Below are 24519 nucleotides of genomic sequence, written 5' to 3'. Positions count from 1 at the left end.
CACACACACACACACACACACACACACACACACACACACACACGTATAGACACACTTTTAAGTACATGCATGTAAACCAATAGAATCACATTGTACTGTGTGAACTGTGAAAAACGTAAGACCACCTGAGAATAAACAGACACGTGAAGACAAGAACCGGTAATGGGACAGGGGTGGGGACATTACATGAGAGAAATCCCCCCAAAAATACTTGACAATGAACCAATGAAGAGGAAGGTAGAGACATTAAACGAATCAGAACGAAAGCTGTACATATTCGCAATGAGCTGGTATTACAGGAATCTTCTGGAAATCTTTTCATGTAATGCTTTTATTTTATAAAGTTAAAATAATAATATAAATGACCTGGGATGTTAAAAAAAGAAAAAAAGATCCTCATCGTCCTCTTCCTCCTGCAGAGGGTGCTGGAGGCTGAGGAAAATGGAGACTGTTTCCATGACGACGAAGAGTTTGAAGTGGAGACTCCGAAGAGGAAACAGAAGGGCAAAGGCAGGGTGAGTGATGATGGTGGGACAGGGATCAATTAATAATTGCAGTTAATTGATTATATACAATTTTTCAACAAATTTAAATGTAAATATTTGTAAAACGATTCTTGAATATAAACAAGAATAAATTAATTAATGCAATAATTTACCTAATTTATTGTTTTACACTAAAATTAATATTGTGAAATATATTAAATAAAATATAAAACAAATATTATCATATAATTATTATATATTATATAATGTTCTTATGTTATACATATTATAATTACGGCTGCAAATGATGATTATTTTGCTAATCAATTAATCAGACGATTAATTAAAAAAATGGATTAATCGATATTTCCATAATTAGATATAAAACTCAAATCCATGGTATTTATGTATAAAAGTGTGCTTAAAAAATGCAAAAGCCACATATGGACTTTAACTATCTTTAATTAGGACATTTCTAATTAATAGTTTATAGTTTAAATTTGAGTATAAAAGGTGAAAATCAACATTTGTATTGTATTTTGCAGATGGCAAGTTGACAACAATTAAAAAAATATATATATATATATATATATATATATATATATATATATATATATATATATATATATATATAAAATATAATACAACAATGTAATACAACATTTTGTTTAAAGAACAGATACACAGATATTTTGTTCAGTTGTGAAGATAAAACCGTCTGGAATATAATAAATACGTTATAATATTTAAATATGTGCATAAATTAAATATATAAACATTGAAAACAAGCATTTGAACGCAGTAAATCTGCAGTAAATCACGTTTGAAAACAAATAAGTTACTGCTGTAGTAGACAAATGCTATAAAAAGAGAATGAAAGGGGAAACGCAGCAAGCTAACAGACTTGATTAAAAAAGAAAAAGGAAATAATATGCATTGGTGTACAAATGCATAAACATTCGCTGGAAATCACAACAGTGACAAAATAATGTAGTCGTTTACTGCTGCTGTTATTTGCTGCTTTTAGATTCAGTGTTTGTTCTCAGTGTTTTAATTTAATCAACACAATGTCGTGACAGCAATACATTTCCTTCGATCCGATACCAAGTGCTTTCAAGACAAGTATCGCCGATACCGATATCGACACTTTTATAAAATGTGTATAAAATATCTTACTGTTAAAACAAATGTCCAGTTGAAATATTCTGATATGCAGTGTAATATTCTGCTCCACATGAAATGCTGTAATATCTTCATATCTGAAACAATCTGTATGGCATAAAGTGAAGCTCTCTGAAACCATTCTGCTAAAGAACTCTGAATTAAGCCAGAAGATGGGGGTCTTGTCCACGTTACCTCCTCTGCTCTCCTCAGCTGTACTCAGTTGTGCTCTATAGTGCTCTAGAGTGTTTCACTTTTAGACGTTTTGTCATATTTGTGGTATTGCCACAGTGTCACATGAAGCTTCATTATTGTTCCCTGGAGTGAAATAACTCCACTCTTGTTGACTGAGTGAACGAACGCTGTCATGATGAGTTTTGGAAGTAGATGTAGTTCCATTGACATTCCTATTCACGTTTTATAAATATTTATATACTGTATTAATATTCAAATATTCTAAACTCACTTATTTACAAAACAGATCGGATCGATACATTTATTTGAGAACCGATACAGGATGGATCCGCCCATCCCTAACGAGCGAGGCGATCCGACCCATCCCTAACGAGCGAGGCGATCCGCCCATCCCTAACGAGCGAGGCCATCTGCCCATCCCTAACGAACGAGGCGATCCACCCATCCCTAACGAGCGAGGCGATCCGCCCATCCCTAACGAGCGAGGCGATCCGCCCATCCCTAACGAGCGAGGTGATCCGCCCATCCCTAACGAGTGAGGCAATTGTGCAACCTGATGCTCGTGAGTCACGACAGAACCGATCCAGTGTGACCAGTGCGACTGCTCTGAAGTTACAAATAAACAGTTTACACAATTAGCACTTTATTAAACTACACCATTTTCACATGGTGAGGTTTAAACAGTTTCTGCTCACCATGCTGATGTTTCCCCTTCATTACGTGACACCAGTGTGTTTTCTTTTCACGTGTATTGTGCATCACTTCCATCCCACACAGTTTTCTTTGTTGTGTTTAATATAAAATGCTCTCATGCCCTGGATGACTTGGGACGCACACTTTTCCCTGCTGCCGGTTGACCCTGTACTGTCTGCCATTTTCCCAAGCAGCTGTGTATCTTACCGTCAAAACAACGTTAACAACGAATTTCATTATCGATTATTATCGATTTTAGCAATTAGTTGTTGCAGCTCTAATTATAATGAACAGCTTTGTTAATAAATTAATCTAAATGTAAATATTAGTGGTAATTCCACTCAATATGAATAATTTAACACATCACATACATTTTAATTTAAATCAATTACCATTTAATTCCTTAGTTAAACAAAATAATTAGTACTGATAGTCTTAAATATTTATTATAATTGCATATTGTGTAATTTAATAATAATTTATATGTTATTATTACTATTGTTCATTTGCAGCTCTGATAAAAAAAAGAGTTATATTCCATTCAAAAATTGTCAAATAATAATAAAAAATAATATTGTTAATGTTTCATAAAATTATTTAAAAGTAAGAAAGAAAAAAGGAGATCAGGTAAACACACTATCAGGTTAAAGTGTGAGAAATTACAATTTCTGTTTAAAAGAACAGAACAAGAGTACAAACATATAAAGGTGAGAAAAATTTATAAAAGCAACACACACACACACACACATTCTATTTTTGAAAGCATTATTATTATTTTCATTGTTACATTTTATTATTGTGTGTTGTTCAGGGTCGAGGTTCGAGCCGTAAGAAGACTGAGGCAATGACGGGCGACGATCAGGACAAACCCTACGCGTGTGACAGTAAGAGCTGATCAGCATATATATATATATATATATATATATATATATATATATATATATATATATATATATATATATATATATATATAAAAGACCTTCTATAACGAAAATATTTGATTTTTTGTATTAATTTTACACACACACACACACACACACACACACACACACACACACAGATTTGTCTATCACAGTCATTAGAAAAATGTATTTATTTAAATGTATTTAAATAAATAAATTAATGGGTTTAAGTACTTAATTAATTAATGTATTTATTTATAATTAGTAAACACAATTTTCTACAAAAATCATCTTTTACACTCATAAATTTTATGCCTGATGGTGGCGATGCAGATTTTGTTGTACAGGTTGAATTTAGTGATGCGTTATAAAAAATAAAAATAAAATTGTTAGAAATCTTGTCATTTTCAAAATTCATGCATTCTGTTTTGGGGGTGGAGCTACTTATGACTTGTTTGTGATGTCACAATATGATCTTAGAAACTTTGGCCCGGTCGCAGGTAACGGAAAACATTTTAGCGTCTCAAGCTACGTGAAGGTGTTGTGTCAGCAGGCTAAATCCCTAGCATGTAGTTAGCCAGCTAGCTGTTTGGGTTGGCAATCAGTTTATTTTGGAACGTGTCTCAAATTTGCATATTCATGTTTTAAATTTGCATGTATTCACAAAAAATAGGAATCAAGGTCCTGAAGTGATTTTTTTTTGCTATGTTATGAATGATGTGCTTGAGATGTGTTTGATGCTCGAAGCTGTGTTTTTATTCAGCATGGATGTTGTCATCAAGAGCATGTAAAAAAAAAATCCAGCTTATTAAAATAAAAAGATCAATACAAATTCCAGACGCATATATGAATGCTTTGTTTCTTTCTGATTCCAGGCAAATGCAAACAAAAGCATAACTCAAAAAGTGCTGACTCGGGTATACAGCCTTGACCCTCTCTTTTTTTTTTCTTGCTTCTTCATGCTAATCAGTATTCACACAATCACACCGGAGATTTATCAACCAACTGCACGTGACCTTTCCCTGACACGTCCTTGCTGTGTGTTTTGATTTTTAGTCATGAGACTGCTTTCTAGAATTTAGCCTGCATGGCTACGAATGATGTTTCCTGCATGCTAATATGTTTTAACTCAGAGTGCACTGATGCTCATGTATCACGGTGTAACAGCGCTAACATGCATGAACGGGTTTTGAGTTTCCAGTGTTGTCCTACATTCTGATTTATTTTTTGTGCTTTCTGATTTATGTACAGTGATTAGCCTAGTCTAGTGATTAGTCACTAGTCTAATGTGAGTTAGCTTGCTAGTGCTGGGTTTACTGTGTACTGTGTTTAATTATACTGTACAAGTTAGCAATCTTAGCTTACTAGTAAACATGGCTACTAGTTTACTGGTGACTATGAAGCGTTATGTCAGTTTTATGCATAGACAGCGCTGTGTCAGTGTTATGCCAAGCTGTATGGTCATGATTTTAAATCCTAAACTGAGCCCCTGACAAGCCCTTACCGCTTAGCATACTGTACAAGTTAGAATAATCTTACTAGTGATCATGGCTACTAGTGAATACAAAGTGCTATGTCAATCATATGACTAGGCAGCATTATGTAAGTTTAATCACTAGACAGGGTAAGGCTTTGAACCAGGCCTCAGGGGTCTTAACCCGTTTATCATACTGTACAAGTTAGCCTAATCTTAGCTTACTTGTGATTGTGGGTAGTGGCTATGAAGTGTTATGTCAGTTTTATGTCTAGACAGCACTATGTCAGGCTCGTGACTAGAGAGTATCTCAGTCTTATGTCTAGACAGCTTTATGTCAGTCTTATTTCTAGACAGTGTTTTCTCAGTCTTATGACTAGACATTGTTATGTCAGTCTTATGACTAGACAGTTTTATGTTAGTCTAATGTCTAGAAAGTGTTATGTCAGTTTTATGATTAGACAGTGTTTTCTCAGTCTTATGACTAGACATTGTTGTGTCAGTTTTATGATTAGACAGATTTATGTCAGTCTAATGTCTAGACAGTGTTATATCAGCTTTATGCCTTGAGTGTTATGTCACTGTTATAGCTATACAGAGTTAGGTTAGACAGAATAGATATGTTATGTGTTCACCTGCAAGTAATTAATAAAGATCTGGCGATCTTTAGATTCCTAATGTTAAATTTTTATGTACATTCACTGTAGTTAAAACATGTGCTTTCTTTTAGCATTTTAGCATCTCAGAGTTTATTGTTGCACTATTTTTTTTTAAGTTTGTTTTGTCAAAATTTGTAGTTTGCGGTAAGCGTTATAAGAACCGGCCTGGTCTGAGCTACCACTACACCCACACACACCTGGCTGAGGAGGAAGGCGTGGAGGAGCGAGAACCCGAGGTCCCTCAGTCACCACCGGATAAAAAGACTCAAAACCACAAGTGTGAGTTAAACTGACTAATAGCATTGTGTTGGTTGTTGTGTCCTGTCTGACTGTGATCTGATAGCAACTTAGATTTCTGGTATCCTGTAGTGCAGAAGGGTTTGGACGGCGCGGTTATTGCTAATGACTACTGCGACTTCTGTCTGGGAGACTCTGGCTCTAACAGGAAGACGGGCCAAGCCGAGGAGCTGGTGTCGTGTTCAGACTGCGGACGCTCCGGTGAGTTTGAGTAATTTGGTAGTATTATGTACTTTATTACAGCTACTATACTGTGGTTACTTTACTATAATTACTATAAAACAGCTGCTATACTACAGTTATGACACCACAGTTGCTACACTGTGGTTAAAATACCATAGTTTTTTACTTCTACTATTCACTGGTTACTATACAACAATGAGTATACTATAGTTATAATACCACAGTGTGGTGTTTATACTACTGATACTCTCCTACGAATACTATACCACAGATACTGTACCAGTGGTGGACAGTAAGGAAGGAAATATAATTCATTACTGTACTTAAGTTGCTTTTTCACGTATCTGTACTTTCCCTGAAATATTTTCATCTGAGGAGACTTTTACTGTAACTTCACTACATATCAAAGTCAAATATTGGACTTTTTACTCAACTACATTTTGTGAAATTAGTCGTTCGTTGTTTTATTTACGGATGGATAAGAACGTAACTGGTCAGTCGCGCTCTGTTTTACACGTGTTCTGATCGGCGCTCGGTGAATCTACTGATCACCTACGTACAGTTCAGCATCAGTTCAACATCAAGCAAAACATTTAGAGAGGAACAAATGATGAAGAAACTCCAGACTCGAACTCGCCATAACACACGCGACCTTATTGGCGTGATTTTATTTATTTATTTATTTTATAAATGAAAGAAGGTTTAGGGCTCATAATTTTTTTCATTTAATTTAATTTGTCAATCTTCAATATTTTAATCACCAATTATCATCAGACTAATTAATATCATACTATTAATAGATCAGTGTGCTGAGAGTAACATTGGAGTCTTTTAACATAAACAGAGTTGATTAGGCAAAGAATCTTGTGATAAACTGATAATAGGAACATTATAGTTATAATAAATCATACTTCTTAGGATACTTAAGTGCATTGCTTTGGGTAACAGGTTGGAGAAGAACCACATATGGCACAAAAGGTCAGGTTTCTCAATGCTTTTGTTCATACAGTGTAACTATAAATGCATGAAAAGTATAGTCCTGGTTTTATTTATCTAGGATATGGCAACCCGACATCCAAGCCAGAGACTGGAATGTTTTGCGGTTCTTAATCCGGTGGAATCTGGTTTTGTTTATCCATGTGGCCAGGACCTACGAATACGTCTCACAACTCTGTGTGATCTGGTCCTCCCTTTTTTTCTCTCTTTTCTCTCTCCAGGTCATCCGACTTGCCTTCAGTTCACAGAGAACATGATGCAGGCGGTGAGGACGTACCAGTGGCAGTGTATCGAGTGTAAATCCTGCAGCCTGTGTGGCACCTCGGAGAATGACGTAAGAGCTTCGAACCCTCAAAACGTTCTGCTCATCATTGGCCGAATTCTGGTGTGTATTTTAAACCTGACGTGTGTGTGTGTGTGTGTGTGTGTGTGTGGTGTCTTGTTAGGATCAGCTCCTGTTTTGTGATGATTGTGACAGAGGATATCACATGTACTGTCTCAAACCTCCCATGACTCAGCCGCCTGAAGGTAAAACTCACCTATACAATGGGGCAAAAGTTTGTGGACACCTGAGCATGAGGTTGCCCATTCCACATATATTCCTCCATTTGCTCATATAATGAGCTCCACTCTTCACTCTTCAGATGTAGATTTTTGTGGAGATTTGCAAAAGTGTGTTAGAAAAGTCAGGTAGTGATGTAGGTGAGAAGGTAAGAAGATGAGGAGGTCTGGGGCGCAGTCAGAGCTCACATTCATCCCAAAGGTGTTCAACAGGGTTTATAGCTAGAGATCTTCCAACCCATATAAAGCAGACCCTGGTTTTGTCATGCTGGAGCAGGTTTTGGATCTCCTAGTTTAAGTGAAGGCAAAATTTCACGCCTCGAAGTTTGCAGAAGAACCACTTATGGGTGAAAAAGTCAGGTGTCCCAATACTTTTATCCCTATAGTGCATATGTAAAATGCATTGTGTGTATATATACACATATACTGTATATACACACACACACACACCCTTTTCACGCCCATGTGCTAAATGTTTTCAGGGAGCTGGAGCTGCCATCTTTGTTTGGACCTTCTGAAGGACAAGGCATCTGCTTTTGGAGAACCATGAACACCATAAATCCTTCCACGAGAGCAGAAATCTCCGTCTCATCTCCATCGCACAACGTCACACCCGGTCCACTCTGAAAGCTACCTCACGACCTCAGACTATCATCCTGAAAATGCGAAGTCCAAACACATCTGTTTAGAATGAGGTTAAAAGTAAAATATCCGGTCTTTATTCATTATACAACTTTTTTTTTTAATAATCTCTTGGGATAAACTTTGATTTCGCCCATACAGATCTCCAAGTCCTTCAATCTACAGAGAAATGCAGAATATAACAGATGAGATTTGGATATTTTGGACCCGAAAAACTTTTCCGAAGTTTCCTCTCTGTTTAATGTGTAGATTTTCACCTTGATTTCTTCCCTCGTCACATCATATATTAGCTTCTCTATTCTTGTCATCGTCTCTCCTTCTTCCTCTTCCTCGGTTCTCTATAATGCATTAGCGGCTCTATTTTCAGAGCCAATTAATCAAGAGCGATCTGCTGAATATTTTATCTTTTCCTAGCAAGAAGTGTCGAATAGACAAAGCTGTTTCCGGTCTCTAAAATGATCTGTGCGTCTTTTTTCGACATCCCATTCCACATTTAGTCTCCATTTGCTCTGATAATGTTCTCCACTCTAGATTTTGTGTAGATTTATTCAGTCACAAGGGTGTTAGTAAAGTCAGGTGGTGATGTAGGTGAGGAGGCCTGGGGTGCTGCCAGTGTTTACTTTCATCCCAAAGGTGTTCAATAGCTCTAAAGCACGAGATCCTACACATCTTCCACGGGTTGAAAAGCAGATCTTCATGGAGCTGACTTTGTGCACAGGTGCATTGTCATGCTGGAACAGGTTTTGGGTCTCCTAGTTGAAGTGAAGGGGAATTTCATGCTCCTAAGACATGAAATTCCAAAAACATATCGCTGGGTGTCCTAATACTTTTGGCCAGATATGTATATTTAAATACAAGCAACATGACGAGTATTTTAGTCACATTCTGTTGTTGTTTGTCTTTTTTTTACCCCCCTTGTTTTTTACTTTTTGCAGCGTAATAAATGAAACGAAATGAAAATTATGGATTTTATGATGTATTATTCTCTTGTTTGACACTAGAGGGCAGCAAACACAAACAGGTCACACAGGAGCTTGTGGGGCCCAAAGCTGGAACCTCCATGTAAAGTCATCTTATATACACCACCCAAAAAGATTTCAGATTTATTTTGGAATACAGAGAATGATTTCTTTGGAACAGTTTCATATGAGACAAATCTATCTATCTATCTATCTATCTATCTATCTATCTATCTATCTATCTATCTATCTATCTATCTATCTATCTATCATCTATCTATCTATCCGTATAGTCTCGGAATTTGTTAGAATTCTATCTTTAACTCTGTGTATATGAAATGTGTAATAAAGATAAAGAATTCTTTTGATCTAAACATCAGTGGCAGCTTCAAAATCTCCAATAGGAAGTGACCATGGTGTAAAGATCTATGCCCCCCCCACACCACCACCACCACTTATTCACAGTAGCAACAGCTAAACTACATCTTCCTTATTTGTATGTTGTCAAATTTACTGTCAATCCGACATAATCTAGGGTTGCCAAATCCCAGAAAATACAACCAGGACTCGACTTTGAGATTGATATTGTTTATTGGATGACTCAGGACATGACATCCTTCTATTCATCATCGTTATCGTTATCGTCACTCACTGATATTTTTTTATTCCTGGAAAAAAAAATCCCTAAAAGCTGTAAAATTCTTTTAGAAATGTCCCATGCATAGTTCAGTGCTTGCTTTTGAGCCTCTAATAATAATAATAATAATAATAATAGCTCAGGATATTCTACACAGCATTCTCTATGTGCACACTGGCTGCTGCAGCGAGTATAAATACTATTTTACACCTTTAACATCAGGTCGCTTCTGTACGTCCAAGAAAGCACTTCTACATAGAGACAGGAGGACAGAAGAAGAAGAAGATGATGAAGAAGAGTTCCTGGGAGGTATGGTGCATCTCCTCCTCCTTTTCCTCCTCCTCCTTTCGCACATTCGATGAGATGATTATGGATCGATGAAGTGTTTTTCATTCTTTTTTTTTTTTACTCTGGCAGTGATGGTGCTTCATGAACCACTTTGAGATACACAGCTTCCTGAAATGGCAGCGTTTGTTTGTTTTTGGTAAAAGAGGCAGCGCTGGACTGGGACCCATGGCAGGGCCAAGATTTTGTGGTCCTCTCATGTTGGCAGCAAGTCTTGGGAAGAGTGTGTGTGTGTCTGTGTGTTTTGTCGTTTACATTCAGAGTATATTTACAGTTTGGCAGGCAGGTTAGATAAAGACGTCTAACATGTAGGTAGGTTACAGTAGATTTATACACAAGTTAAAGAAATATTTTTGTAACATTATTTTGTATTAAAAACTAGTAGTTGTGCTATCGGTCTCTGTTCATCACTGCGTTCATACTTATTTTCTTAAAGCATCATCGTTGGATTGTTGGAGGGTCCGTTAACATTGCATTCATCGGTATGAAGAAATAATTCGAAATGTAAAACGTTTGCATTTACGCCTGATTTATTAGTCTCTCGCTATCATATTCTTTTGGAGTTCTTTGGGTTTGTGGAACCCAAAATGACAGGAATGTCTCATGCTATCTCATTCCAAATACAGCTGTGCCTCTCCATCTTTGGACTTTTCGAGAAGAACCACGAGGGACACCTGACTTGCACGTAACAGTTTGGTAAAGAACCACATAAGTACGGCTGGGGGAAAAAAGTCAGGTGTCCCAATACTTTTGACAACAATAGAGCGTGTTTGGAAAACCAAATTCATGCTCATCTCAAGTCTTTGAGTAGCGAGAGTCCTTTTCCGTAACAGAACACAAAAGTATTGGGACAACTGACTAACAGTTTGGTGAAGATCAACATATTATACAACATACTATATTATTATTAAATATTAACAAGTAATTAATTAATTGATTACTTAATTAATTCATCATTAATCAATTAATCATCATAAGTAATTAATTAATCATTTGTGCAGATGGTTGTGGACATTTCTTCCTAAGAGAAGATCACATATGACATTCCCTTTGACTTCCAGATTGGAATTGGATATTAGATTGGATATTAGTTTGGAAATATTTTGCACTTACACTGATCATATTTTCCAGTTGTGAGATTTTAATTATTACTTTTTATGCGATTAAACGAATAGAGAAACCAATCAGTATGCCATTTTCCCTTTTGTGTGTGTGTGTGTGTGTGTGTGTGTTTTTAGAATGAATAAAAAGCTATTTTCTCCATATACTGCTTTCAGTATTAAACTGAAAAAAGGAATGAACAGATCGTAATTAACTTTTTGCTTTTCAATTACGAATCAAAAAAGTGAACGAATGTAATGGACACGGATCGTTTAGTTTGTACTGATGTGAAAAACATCACGAGTTTGTATCAGTTCACGCTCTGGATTCCCACTGACGCAGATGAAACACTGACTTTGGTGATAAACATCATAATTATTATAACAGTAAATGGGGACTAAACGTGGAATGGAATCTTATGGTCAAAAATCTTATCGTCAGGAGTCCACAAACTTTTGGCATCTACATTCATAAAGCTCATCGTAGGAAACATCAGCTCTTCACACCTTCACTCTTCACTTCTTCATATTTTCATTCAGGTGTTACATCTCAATTCAGGTTCTTGTGGGCAGGACATATGGGGGTTCATGAGATTTTCTGTGGTGGAAGAGGAATCAAATTACTCTATCTATCTATCTATCTATCTATCTATCTATCTATCTATGGAAATTGAAATGTACAATACATACATTTTACACGCACTATATATATATATATATATATATATATATATATATATATATATATATATATATATATATATATATATATATATATACGTACACAGTGGTTTCAAAAACTTCGAGACTAGTTTTCTAACTTGCCAACAGATGGCAGCATAAGGCTACACACAGTCACAGGAAGCACCGAATGACATCGTCCTGTGTACATCGGGAGCTGGTGCTATTCTGACCACGTGCGCACCCTTGTCACAGAGCACCTCCTCACACGTGAGCTTCACATTTCAGAAGAACGCTGGGGATGCTGTATTGCCGTGCAAGGGGACTAAAGATACTTTCTTGTAAACATCTTTAAACTTTTGGATACCACCTTGTATGTATATACAGTATATATATAACACTTATGCAATGAAGACTCAAAGTGAGATGATCTGGAATGTATAAAAATTAAGCCAACTTGTGCTCTTTCTGTGTGTGTGTGTGTGTGTGTGTGTGTGTGTGTGTGTGTGTGTGTGTGTGTGTGTGTGCATTAACCCATTACATGGCAGTGTAAATCACTGTGCAAATCCTCTCAGAGAAAACACTCCAGAAGCCCTTGAATCTATTTTCTCATGTGGAATGTTTAAGACTAAAATTTCTCCTTCCTACACGACCGTCCAGGGGAAGTGGATGAACCGAACCACAGTGCGGTTAAATGTTGACGATTGACGCAGCAAGTATGAGTTTTGTTCCCTTTGTCAAAAAAGAAAGAAAAAGTTCATGTTCGTATATGCATTCGTATACGTCTTCAGTCGTAATGTCATATCTGAGGTTTGGGTATAATCAGGTTAAATACAGACAGGCCGAGTTTGTAAGGTTTTTCCGTTGACTTATTGCATGCCGTAGAGTCTGTGCCTACGCCGTCGAGGTGAAGCAGATGGTCTGTTCGTCTGATGTATCGGTGTACACCGTCAAGCCACTTTCCCTGCTTCCTCCTCCGGGTTGAACGAGGTTAATTACGGCCCAGGGCCCGTCAGGACGACTGCATGAGGCCCGTCAGACGTTTCCCTGTCAATGACTTACCCTAAAGAACACACAACAAGCCAGGAATACATTAAACTATAAAACCTACATTACCAGTTAATATAAACGTGCATCATGCTGTACCATCAAATAAAAACATGGATCCCAGTGTTTACATTGTAAATTAGCAAACCCTCCCCCCCCATTCCTTTCCAAAGATAAACAAAACTTTGTCAACGAAATCCTTTTATTTTTGTTAACATTATTAATAATACAAAAACATTCACTTTGTAAGACGTTATATTTTTAATATTAAATAATTATTATTATTGTTATTGTTAATACATTTATAGTAATATTTGATATATTTATATCATTTTCACATTAATTGCTGACTTTGTTTTTATTATTATTATTTTATTTTTATTTTTTTTTACAATTTATGGTGAAATATTACTTTTTCTCTTGTAATATTACAGTTTTTCAAATATGACATTTTTTGTCTTTTCTACATATTATAGGCCCACAATTTAATTTGAATATATATAAAAAAAAAAGAAATAACAATACATATAATATTTCATAATTTATTTTATATTATTAATCTTCAGTTAGACTTAGTTAAAGTCCTGAATTTATCAGCATAGTATCCTGCGCTGAATCCTGTGGCCTTTGCTAGTGTACAAAGTACCTTCATCAATAATTGAGGCCCTGGACAGAAAGATAAGTAGCTACATGTAAAGGTGGCTTGGTTTACCACGATGCCTAAACAGTGCTGCTTTATATGGATGGCACCAGTAATATTCTGCAACTCCCGATTAGCAGCCTCACTGAAGAGTTCATGGTGTCAAGGACACGGGAAATATGGCAGTTTAGCGAGTCTAGGGATCCTAAGGTGGCAGCAGCTGGCACACAGGTGCACAGAGGCAAAAATGGAGCACGGAAAAGTGCCTGAGTCACGGTTGAAGCATAAGGCACTGGTGGGGCCCATAGCAACAGGGTGTGCAGGTTTTGGCTACTTTCTGGGTGTGAACTTGACAATGTTTAAGTATAAAGTACGTCAACATCTCATTCAGCAAAAAGTGCAGGCAGGCGTGGAGAAAGTAAGAGCTAGCCGGTTAGTGGGATTGGGACAGCAAGGAGCTTGGACTACATGTGTCAATGTTTGGCAACATAAGATCACCTGGGCTAATATCCGAAAAAAGCAGATTTCCATTGTTTTAGGTTCTTAGTCCAAACTGTCTATGATTTTTTACCTGCAAACCTCCACGTCTGGGGCAAAAGTGAGGGAAGCAGAATCCTAAAACATCTCCTTAGCAGGTGCCCGAAAGTCTTTGGAGACGGGCGCTATCATTGGCGCCACGACCGAGTGCTTAGGCAGTTGCTGAGAGCTTAGCCATACCAATAAGGACCACCACAAGCCAAAGACGATTAAGTTTATTCCGGAGAGAAGGCCCAACCACAACCCAGAGTAAAATTCTGGTCTCGCTACTGTTTCAGACTGGCAATTGGAGGTGGATCTTCATAAATGGCAGAAGATCCCTACCAGAATAATTTCCACACAGCTTTTTCCAGACATGATCATTGTCAGATTCCACCAAGCAACTGATTTTACTGGAGCTCACTGTGCCTTAGGAAAAGCGCATGGACAAGGCCAACAAGAGGAAGCGGACTAAGTACCAAGTGCTAGTTGAAGAGTGTAGAAGGCAGTGCAGGAAAACCTTTTTGCAGGACGTTCACTCTGTAAAGAACTTATGCTATTAGGCATCACTGGGGAGGGCAAAGAGAAAGGCGATTATAACCGCAACTGAAGCCGCAGAGAAAGCCACTAGATGGCTTTGGATTAGAAGGGCAGAACTGTGGGCAATCGCAACTGAGACATAGGCTGGGGTCTGATCAACCCCGGCTGGGGTCTGATCAACCCCCGGCTGGGTCGCCTGGAGGAGGGTGTCTGACGTCGAAAGACCCAATACACCCAATGACCCCAGGATACATCACTGATTTACATTTACATTTGCGGCATTTAGCAGACGACCTTCGACGTACAAAAGTGCCTTGAGTCTTTAGCAATGAATAAATCTACACTGGTACGCAAGATTACAAACTTAATATAAATATAACTCTTGAATTCTACAGAGCAAACTTGGAAAGTTCTAATTGAAGTATTTCAGGAAGAGGTAGGTCTTCAATCGTCGCTTGAAGATAGCCAGGGACTCCGCTGTACGGACATCTAGGGGAAGTTCATTCCACCACCTCGGTGTCAGAACAGAAAAGAGCCTTGAAGTATATTTACCTTTAATTCTGAGAGAAGGTGGTACCAGTCGAGCATTGCTGGAGGATCTCAGACAGTGTGGTGCAGTGCGAGGTGTGATGAGGTCTCTAAGGTAAGATGGTGCTGGTCCATTTTTAGCCTTGTAGGCAAGCATCAGTGTTTTGAATCTGATGCGTGCAGCTACTGGAAGCTAGTGGAGGGAGCAGCAGTGGGGTGGTGTGGGAGAACTTTTGCAGATTGAACACAAGTCGTGCAGTTGCGTTTTGGATCATTTGCAGTGGACGAATAGAGTTCAGTGGAAGACCTGCCAGCAGAGAGCTGCAGTAGTCCAGTCTTGGAATGGCAAAAGACTGAACAAGCACCTGGGCAGCCTGTGTTGACAGAAATGGTTGAATCCTTCGGATGTTGTAGAGAAGAAATCGACAGGAACGAGCCACATTAGCGACAAGCGACACTGACGATGTGTTCCAGTGCATCCAATTTATTAAAGCTATTTCTGATTCTGATTCTAATGATGTATCTTTTACTTTATATTATTTATATTCTTATATTTCTATTATTTGTACTATATTTATATTATTAATATAAATATTAAATATAAATAAAATATTAATGGCAACATGTAATGCTGTAGCACTTCCATATCAATGTAGCTTACAAAGGGGGGGGCGGGGGGGGGGGGGGGGTCTGGATTTTCGCTCATTTTCTGTAACAGCGCTTGTACACATACGACATTCCTAGTCAATAAATGAAAATCCAGATCTATGGCCAGGGGGCAGACAATAAGTCTTAGTTACAGCTACTAAAGCTCAAGTACTAATCCACACACTACTGTTGAGTTCAGTTTCAGGGTCACTTTTCTTTGTCCATAAATAGATCCTGAGGAGGAAATGAGGAGGATTTTTTCTACAGACTTCAGCAGTTCAGCAACCAAAAACCTAAATCAGTGTTTCTCAAAGTGTGGTGTGCACCTCCCTAGTGGGGAATAAAGACAAGTGATGTTATTGATTTAGAACGATAAATAAATTATACATATTATATAATTGAAGTATTTGAATTCCATTTTTTGGGGTGATGGAGGACAGGTGGGGCTTAAAAATCCACCCCCCTCTAAAGTAGATAATGGCAGAAAAAGGTTAAGAACCAGTCATCTACATCATCCCAAGCTGGTGATAAACACAATTAATGACTCGCAAAATGACAAACGGGATTTTTTATTGAGAAACAGGTCATTCTTTTGATTTAAAATGTTTTTGTTTTCACAGGGTGAATCATGATACCAGATATAGCTTTCGGATGAGTTTGTTCTCATAAGGATAGATGACCGAAATTATACTTTAATCTCAGCAAAAATAGGGAGATTGCAGACTGCATACTGTGTCAGATGATGTTAGAATACAGAACGATCATGGCGTAATTCCATCGTATTAGTTGTCAATGTGTACTTTATGCGCTTATGTGTGGTGTGTTACAGGCTGCAGCATGAATCATCAGTGGCTTGGGTTCACTCACCACGCTGCGGGTGAATTTCTCCAGAGATGTGCGACGGCCCTGCTCACTTTCAGGCTGTTTCAAAGAGACACACACACACACACACACACACACAAACCTCAGAGAAAGTGTCAGAAGCCAAAACATAAGACAAAAGTCCTAGACTAAATAAACGAATGAAACTGTATCTCAGACAGTATGTCAAAAAAAAAAATATATATATATATATATATATATATATATATATATATATATATATATATATATATATATATATATATATATATAAATAGTGAATGTGATAGAGGAATAATAACTTTTTTCTTTTAAAAAAATTATTAAAAATTCATAATAGACAAAATTCACAGGAAGACATTCTACATCCGATTAATCCACTGAAGCTATTTTGAAATATTTCAGGTTTTGATTTCTCCCTCACCTTCTTTCTGGACAGCAGGAGGTCCTGGTATGCGCTGGAGCGTAAGAAGCGGGTATAGCTGTCGCTCTTCATCAGCTTGTAGATGTGATCCTGAGGAGCACAAGATGAGGAATAGCAGGATAAGCTTTATGGTGTTGGTGATGAAGTTCCTGTTCTAAGCAGATACTTCAAAACTCAAAGAGGATCAGTGAGAAGATCAATCTCAGTCATGCAGTCATTTAACACGTTACCAAACAAAATCTGTTTTAATACATGTGCAAAGTGTTTTTCTGCTTGAAAACAACTGTATATTGCCTTAAATACACTCGCACTCTGCAGTTGTAAGGACTTGAGTCAGTGTCATTGCCAAGTCACACCAACATCCCTATCTATGGTCTTAAAGACACAACTACTCAGAGCTGATGTTATTTCCATATAATGACAGAAAGACACACCAATATTAACATCTTTATTCTTAAAGACACACCAATACCCCATCTATGGTTGGAAGGACACACCCACTCAACCCAGTCTCATTTCCATAAAGAGTGATTTAAATATAAGGACCCAAAGACATTAAGTGGGGGAGGTGGAAGCTAAGTGATTTAGGCATTGGACTTTGGATCTGGGGGTTGTGGGTTTAGCCATACCAGTCTGCCGCTCAGTTGTGAGAATGGGGATAAAGTACTCCACCATGGAGGGAAGAGGGGGGCCATTGGGCTAGGAACCCCGACCCTTTAACCAAATGCAACTAAAACGGCAAGTAAACTATCAGGCCCTTGGTGTCCAATGTGCCTCATAGTGCAGGAGGAATACTGAACAAAAAAGACACTAAGACCTCCATATCAATGGTCTTAAAGACAAGTCAAGTCAAGAAGCTTTTGTAATTTCAACCACATTTAGCTGATGCAGTACACAGTGAAATGAGACAACGTTTCTCCAGATCCCTGTTGTTACATAAAACAACATAGAGCTATAAATCAGATCCCTCATTTATTCTTGGAAGTCAATAAGTTCTCTTGCCTGTGCATCCTCAAAGCTGTAGCGTCCGGGGTCTTTGAGGTTCTGGCTGGTTCTCTCATAGCTGTGTGAGTCCAGGTTTATGGCACTCGGAGCACCTTCAGCCAAAAACTCCTGCCAGATCTCCTGAGCCCGAGCGGGAACATCCTGCAGAGGGCGTCGCTTCAAATCCTGTACCGCCAACCAGAAGCTGAGGAAAAGCAGCCAAAAACACTCAAGTTATAGCAGATTGCCAATCTCCTGACTCACATTATTACCCTGATGTTCTTCTGTCTTTCACAGAACTAAGAAAAAGAGGAGGTCCTTCATATTATAGCACACAAAGTTTCACAGAAAAAATATGCAAATTGAAAAATCTCTCCTCAAATGATTTCAGAAGGTTCACCTCTGACTGCGCCAAAAAGCTGACACTGGAGATTCCTTGCATAAGTGCTAAATAAACACATTTCCCACAGACAAATTAAGACTAATTTACATAAGTGATTACAAGTGTTACATGGCTCGTCTGCCCTGACCAAACCGTCGCTACAGAAACAATAGCATTAAAAATAAATAATAAATAAATCTGTGATTTGCAGCTACACTACTGTCAGAGTTCATCAGATTTAATCAACGCCTTCTGACCAATCAGAATTCAGAGTTCTTAGGTGTCCATGTTCTAACAAGAACGGAAAGAAATAAACAAAGGCAGCAATAAATGGACAAAAAGGAAACAGCATGGACTGCAAACTGAAATCAAATCAAATCCAGAAATCAGTACATAGGATTCCCAATGCTAAAACAAAATGAAGAGGGTAAAAAAAAAAACGATAAATGGAGAAAAACAGAAAATGAAACAATGTTGGATTGTAAATAATAACATTACTTTAAAAAATCGATAAAGATTTCTATGCTAGAGGTTACATTTAAAATAATAATAATCAGAAGAAAAGAAGAAAAGGAAGGAGATAAATATGAAGAAAAGAAGAAGGAGAAGTAGAAAAAGAAAAGGAGAAGACAGAGAACAAGAAGAAAGAAAGAAAGAAAGAAAGAAAGAAAGAAAGAAAGAAAGAAAGAAAGAAAGAAAGAAAGAAAGAAAGAAGTGAAGAAAAAAGAGGAGAAAATAAGAGGAAAAATAAGAAAAAATAAGAAGAAGCAAAACAAAAACAAAGAACAAAAGAAGAAGAAGAAGAAGAAGAAGACAACATTTAAGAAGAAAAGAAGGGAAAAGGAGAATATAAAGACAGAAAAGAAGAAGAAATAGAAGAAAAGAGGAGGAAGAAGACAAAGAAAAGAAGAAATAGAGGAGGAAAAAAAGAAGAAGTAGAAAATGAGGGAGAAAAGAAGAAGAAGACAAAGAAAAGAAATAGAGGAAGAAAAGAAGAAAAAGGAGGAGAAGTAGAAGAAGAAGTTGGAGGAGAAGAAAAGGACAATCAAATGAACAACAACAACCAAAAAAATCATTAAAACACATGAGCTTAATGTATTGGAGAGCTGCATGAAGAATGAGAGAACAGAAACGTTATATGACTGAGTGGTCCTTTTTCCATTAGTGCACTCATAAACCACAAGTTGCAGGGGGAACATTGGAGAGGGGGAGATATGAGAGATGTAAAATGTTCACTTTCCCCCTCTCAGTCCCTGCACAACACTCCGCTGTATCTCTATTGATCTCACCCGGTCTGCAATATTGAAGCGTTTTAGGCTATTAGGGAGCCCCAGGGAGAGTCAGAGAACTGAGAGTCCATATCATATCCACTTTGCTCATGCTTTCATAAGTGACCCGAGCCTGTGTGAGACAGCGCCCCCCCTAAAGCAACTCCATTCAGGCGAGGAGATCAAGCCAGATAGGAGACAAGCGTGAATGGACCCAGGAACGGTTTCATCTCTTTCGTAGTTGCCTCGAGGTTCCGCTGACCTTTGTGTTATCTTGAGAGGGCACTTCCTGGACTCACACTGAGAATCACAGAGACATCCACTGGTCCACTCTGACTGAATAAACCATTCTTTTTTGGTTTTTCCTTAGTTGTAAGAATAGGGAAAGTACTCCACCATGGACAGTCCCAATCCCAGCTGTGAAAGGAGGAGGCTGGGCATTAGGAAGACAACCAGACACCATAAGAAAACTGCTTTGGAAATGGCAAGAAAGTTATCAGGCCTGGGGTGCAGTCAGCGTTTACATTCATCCCAAAAGCGTTCAATAGGTTTTATAGCAGGAGATCTTCCACATCTTCCAACCCATGTAAAGTAGATCTTCATGGAGCTGACTTAGTGCACAAGCGTATTGTCATACAAGTTTAAACAAAGGGAAAATTTCAAGCATCTAAAAGAGTCTTATACAATTGTGTATCTCCAACTTTGTGGAAAAATTCTGGCAAAGAACAAAATATGGCTGAAAAAAACAGACGTCCAAAAACTTTTTTTCCATATGGTGTGTATTCTTGAACCAAATTCCAAAGTCAGATTTTTCATAAATGTGGAATAAACAATCATAGACAACAAATTTCTATTGTAGAGAGGTTCTTCTATTCGTGGAGGACTTGTGCATTTGTAACACATCTGTAGGTTAAATAAGGCGATATTAGGGTGCGTTCTAGAAGACTAGTTGCTTCATGAGATTGCATCTAAAAGATTTAAAACTTTAGTTGAACTTACCTCCTTATGCGAGGTGGTATCAAAAGTTTCGAGACTAATGGTGTTAACTGTTGCTGGTCTGATTACACGCATTACCATGTTTGCGGTTTCATCACGTCAGAATAAAGAGCAAACATGAAATTCTGCAAAAAAACGGGCAAATCTGCCACAGAGCGGTTTGACACAACATACAGCGATGCTGCAGCGAATCCTTCAAGCAGAGCATCGCTGGAAGACAACAAGAGATCAGGAACAAGCCCAACCCCCAAAAATGTTGAAATCATTCAGCAACTTGTGCATGATGATCATCGGACATTTCACATGATCTCACTTCCACACTCACCCTATTCGCCAGTGTCAGATCCTGAAGGCTTCTTTTTCTTCTCAAAAATGAAGATTCAGCTCAAACGTCAGCATTAGGTGCTTAACATGCTTCAGAAAGAAGACTTCCAGGACACGTCCCTGAAGTGGCAAGAACGCTGCGAGCGCCATATTACTGTGCAAGGGGACCTTTTTAAAGAAAGTAGTGTGCAAACGTAGAAACATTTTTCGGAAACAGGGCCAGTCTCAAAACTTTTTAATATCAATGGAAATTGTCCAAAAGCAGGTTTATAGAATTATATAGAATGAGTATACATTTTAAAAAAACAGAAATTAGTCCCTAGAAAAAGAAACCTTGAATGTCCTGTGCCATCAGAGAGGTGAAGCATGCACACGCCAAGAGAATCCACGGCCACTTCCAGGACAGCGGCGACACCCAGCGCATGTGGTGGCAAGGAAGACCACCCCTCCTCCCAGTGACCAGGTGCTCTGTCTAACCACAGCTAAAGTGACCCACGAAGGTCTGCTGGACCAGACAACATTTCTGGCAGAGTGCTCAGGGAATGTGCAGAACAGCTAGAGGATGTCTTAAACGACATCTTCAACATCTCCCTGAGCTGTGCCATTGTTCCAACATGCCTCAAGACGACGACCATCATTCCATTGCCAAAGTAGTCTACTGTCTCCTGCTTCAATGACTATAGACCCGTCGCGCTCACACCCATGATGATTAAGTGCTTTGAGAGGCTCATCATGAGGCACATTAAGACCCAGCTGTCTTTATTGTCTAAACCACTCCACGGACGATGCCATCTCCACAACCCTCCATCTGGCCCTCACCCACCTGGATAATGGGGACTCATATGTATGGATGCTGTTCATAGACTTCAGCTCAGCATCCCTCAGCACCTGATTGAGAAGTTAAGCCTACTGGGCCTGAACACCTTCTTCTGTAACATGATCCTGGACTTCCTGACTGGGAGATAGTCAGTCCGAATCAGAAACAGCATCTCCAGCACCACCACACTGAGCTCTGGGGCACCTCAGGGCTGTGTGTTCAGTCCACTGATGTTCCCTCTGCTGACTTACAACTGTGTAGCAATGCACAGCTCAAACCACATCATCAAGTTTGCCGATGACACGACCGTGGTGGGTCTCATCAGCAAGAACGATGAGTCAGCATACAGAGAGGAGGTGCAAAGGTTAACAGCCTGGTGTGGAGCAAACAACCTGTCCCTGAACTTTAAAAAAACGACAGAGATGGTTGTTGACTTCAGGAGAGCACAGCACGACCATTCTCAAATTCCTTGGTGTTCATTTGGTGGATAACCTCACCTGGTCACTCAACACCAGCTCCATCACTAAAAAAAGCCCAGCAGCATCTCTACTTCCTGAGAAGGCTGAGGAAAGGCCATCTCCCTTCCCCTATCCTGACCACGTTCTACAGAAGGACCATTGACAGCATCTTGAGCAGTTGCATCTTCAAGTGCAAGTTTATTCTATCGCCTGCTATATATGGTTGAAATAACAATAAAAGCTTCTTGACTTGACTTGACTTGAAACCAGACTCAAAAGTGAACAATGAATGTATATTTATTAAGGTTCCATCATTGTTGAGATCAATCGCCATTGTAGCAATAGTTTAGGATGAAAATCAATCTTCATGGTTATTAAGCAAGTGCTAGCTCAATAGTTAAGATGTTGAACTTCTGATTGGAAGATTGGAAGTTTAAACCACCATGCTGGGCCCCTGAGCAAGGCTCTTAATCTTTATCTGCTCAGGTTATATAAATTAGATAAACCAATTAGGATAAGTACATCTGCCAAATGCCATAACTGTAAATAAAAACCCTTCAAAGTGATCTCTTAGACCTTTGAATTGTTCATGTGAAACCATCCTCAGCACCAGTGAGTGGTTGCCAGTTAAACAGAACTCCATCCAGAAGTAGGGCGTCAGAATGGATCAGGTTCAGAGTGTTTTTAAAATTTCAAAACCTGAACCGGTCATTCAGAATGCTGCATTTTCCAAGCCAAATAATATTTGAAATCCACCGTGTGGGGAAAAGAGTTGTATTGAATTTGAGTTTCACATGCTCAGGAGCTGAACCTTCCACAAGGAAAAGGGAAAAGAGATTTGCTCACCGCAGGTTCTCCGAACTGAACTCAGACTCCAGAAACTTGAGGAACTGGTCACGGCCGACCGGATCCTTCAAAGCTTCGTCTATAGAAAAGCCCCATTTCCGAACCCTCTGCTGGCTCGGATCTTTGCTGAAAGACACACAGTATAAGCAGAAGAAAAAGTGAAAAAATGCTCCTCATGAATGTCCATCGCCGAGCCGAATTTGAACCCGTAATTACTGGCTCTGAATAAATCACCACAGCAGTGAGCCTAAGGATATCAGGAGGCCACCGTAACTGTCTGTGGAGACGTGTTCTTCATTTCAACTTGAACTTTAACTGGTCTTGGAGTTTAAGATAATCTACACAAAATTGTTCAGGTTCCAAAAACAGATTGAGCAAAAGAAAAAGTTGTGAATGTTTGGTGCACTGAGAAAGTGTTTAGTCCAACCTGGTCTCCATCTCCCAGAATGTGACATCGTCGGTGATCCAAGGGTTGGAGGGGTCCAGAGGAGACACGAACGGGTCGTACTCCAGGTACTGCTCGGTGTAGCTCATCAACCTGCCAAGTAAACACGTTATTGTACAGGGAAATTCAAGACACAGCAATAATGCTAACCGGTGTGTCCTTCCACCTGTCCGTCTGTCCATCCATCCGTCTAGCCTTTCATCCTACTATCTATCTATCGATCTATCGATCTATCTATCTATCTATCTATCTATCTATCTATCTATCTATCTATCTATCTATCTATCTATCTATCTATCGGCGACTCTGTATATATATGTGCTTGTTTGTGTATCTGTCTTTCTGTAACACATCTGTTCACACTTTCTGTCCATCCATCCAACCATCCATCCATCCATCCATCCATCCATCCATCCATCAGTCTATCAGTCTATCAGTCTCCTGTTCTCTCTGTCCACTAATCTCTCATTATGTTTGTTCATGTATCTGGTGAACTTTATGTCTATCTGTCTTTTTGTTCATCCACCCATCTGTCTAAAAAACAAGACGATACAAAGAAATGCGAAGACTATAAAAAGAAATGAAGATATGATGTTAATTACGCTTTATTAATTAAAGACAGATGATAAAAAAGATAGAGAGATGAAGGATGGTGGGAAATAAAAGGATGAATGCAGGCTGATTGAAGACAGGAATTGTAAATGTGGAAAATGAAGATCATGAGAAACGACAGCGGATTTGATCATTTAAACAAATGTACAGAATGATGGACAAAAGTGTAAAGGGCTGTAAAGAGTTTCCTTACGTGGGAATGGCGGAACGGCG

The 24519-nt window shown here is 38.5% G+C and overlaps 2 protein-coding genes across 3 annotated transcripts in view; one reads left to right on the top strand and one right to left on the bottom strand.

Moving 5' to 3' along the window:
- dpf3 (D4, zinc and double PHD fingers, family 3) overlaps positions 1-9208 on the top strand; it is a 30046-nt gene extending 20838 nt beyond the window's left edge. The window contains exons 5-12 of one of the 2 annotated variants that reach the window (XM_046836245.1): positions 420-515; positions 3346-3418; positions 4312-4353; positions 5708-5848; positions 5939-6067; positions 7267-7379; positions 7492-7573; positions 8089-9208. In XM_046836245.1, coding sequence (XP_046692201.1) covers positions 420-515; positions 3346-3418; positions 4312-4353; positions 5708-5848; positions 5939-6067; positions 7267-7379; positions 7492-7573; positions 8089-8156 — 744 coding nt within the window. In that variant the 3' untranslated portion in view covers positions 8157-9208. The remainder of the gene's footprint in view (positions 1-419; positions 516-3345; positions 3419-4311; positions 4354-5707; positions 5849-5938; positions 6068-7266; positions 7380-7491; positions 7574-8088) is intronic. The other variant, XM_046836246.1, reaches the window with a different exon arrangement.
- A 3481-nt stretch (positions 9209-12689) lies between these two features.
- Positions 12690-24519, bottom strand: part of rgs6 (regulator of G protein signaling 6) — a 94088-nt gene continuing 82258 nt past the window's right edge. The window contains exons 13-18 of the mRNA XM_046836241.1: positions 23677-23787; positions 23250-23375; positions 18177-18363; positions 17175-17264; positions 16757-16810; positions 12690-13033 (exon numbers count right to left, since the gene is read on the bottom strand). Of these exons, the coding sequence (XP_046692197.1) occupies positions 12983-13033; positions 16757-16810; positions 17175-17264; positions 18177-18363; positions 23250-23375; positions 23677-23787 (619 nt within the window). The 3' untranslated portion in view covers positions 12690-12982. The remainder of the gene's footprint in view (positions 13034-16756; positions 16811-17174; positions 17265-18176; positions 18364-23249; positions 23376-23676; positions 23788-24519) is intronic.

Source organism: Silurus meridionalis, chromosome 23 (assembly GCF_014805685.1).
Source record: "Silurus meridionalis isolate SWU-2019-XX chromosome 23, ASM1480568v1, whole genome shotgun sequence".
NCBI classification, from domain to species: domain Eukaryota; kingdom Metazoa; phylum Chordata; class Actinopteri; order Siluriformes; family Siluridae; genus Silurus; species Silurus meridionalis.
Note: the sequence above shows the minus strand (reverse complement) of the source record. Positions and strands in the feature narration are given on the sequence as shown.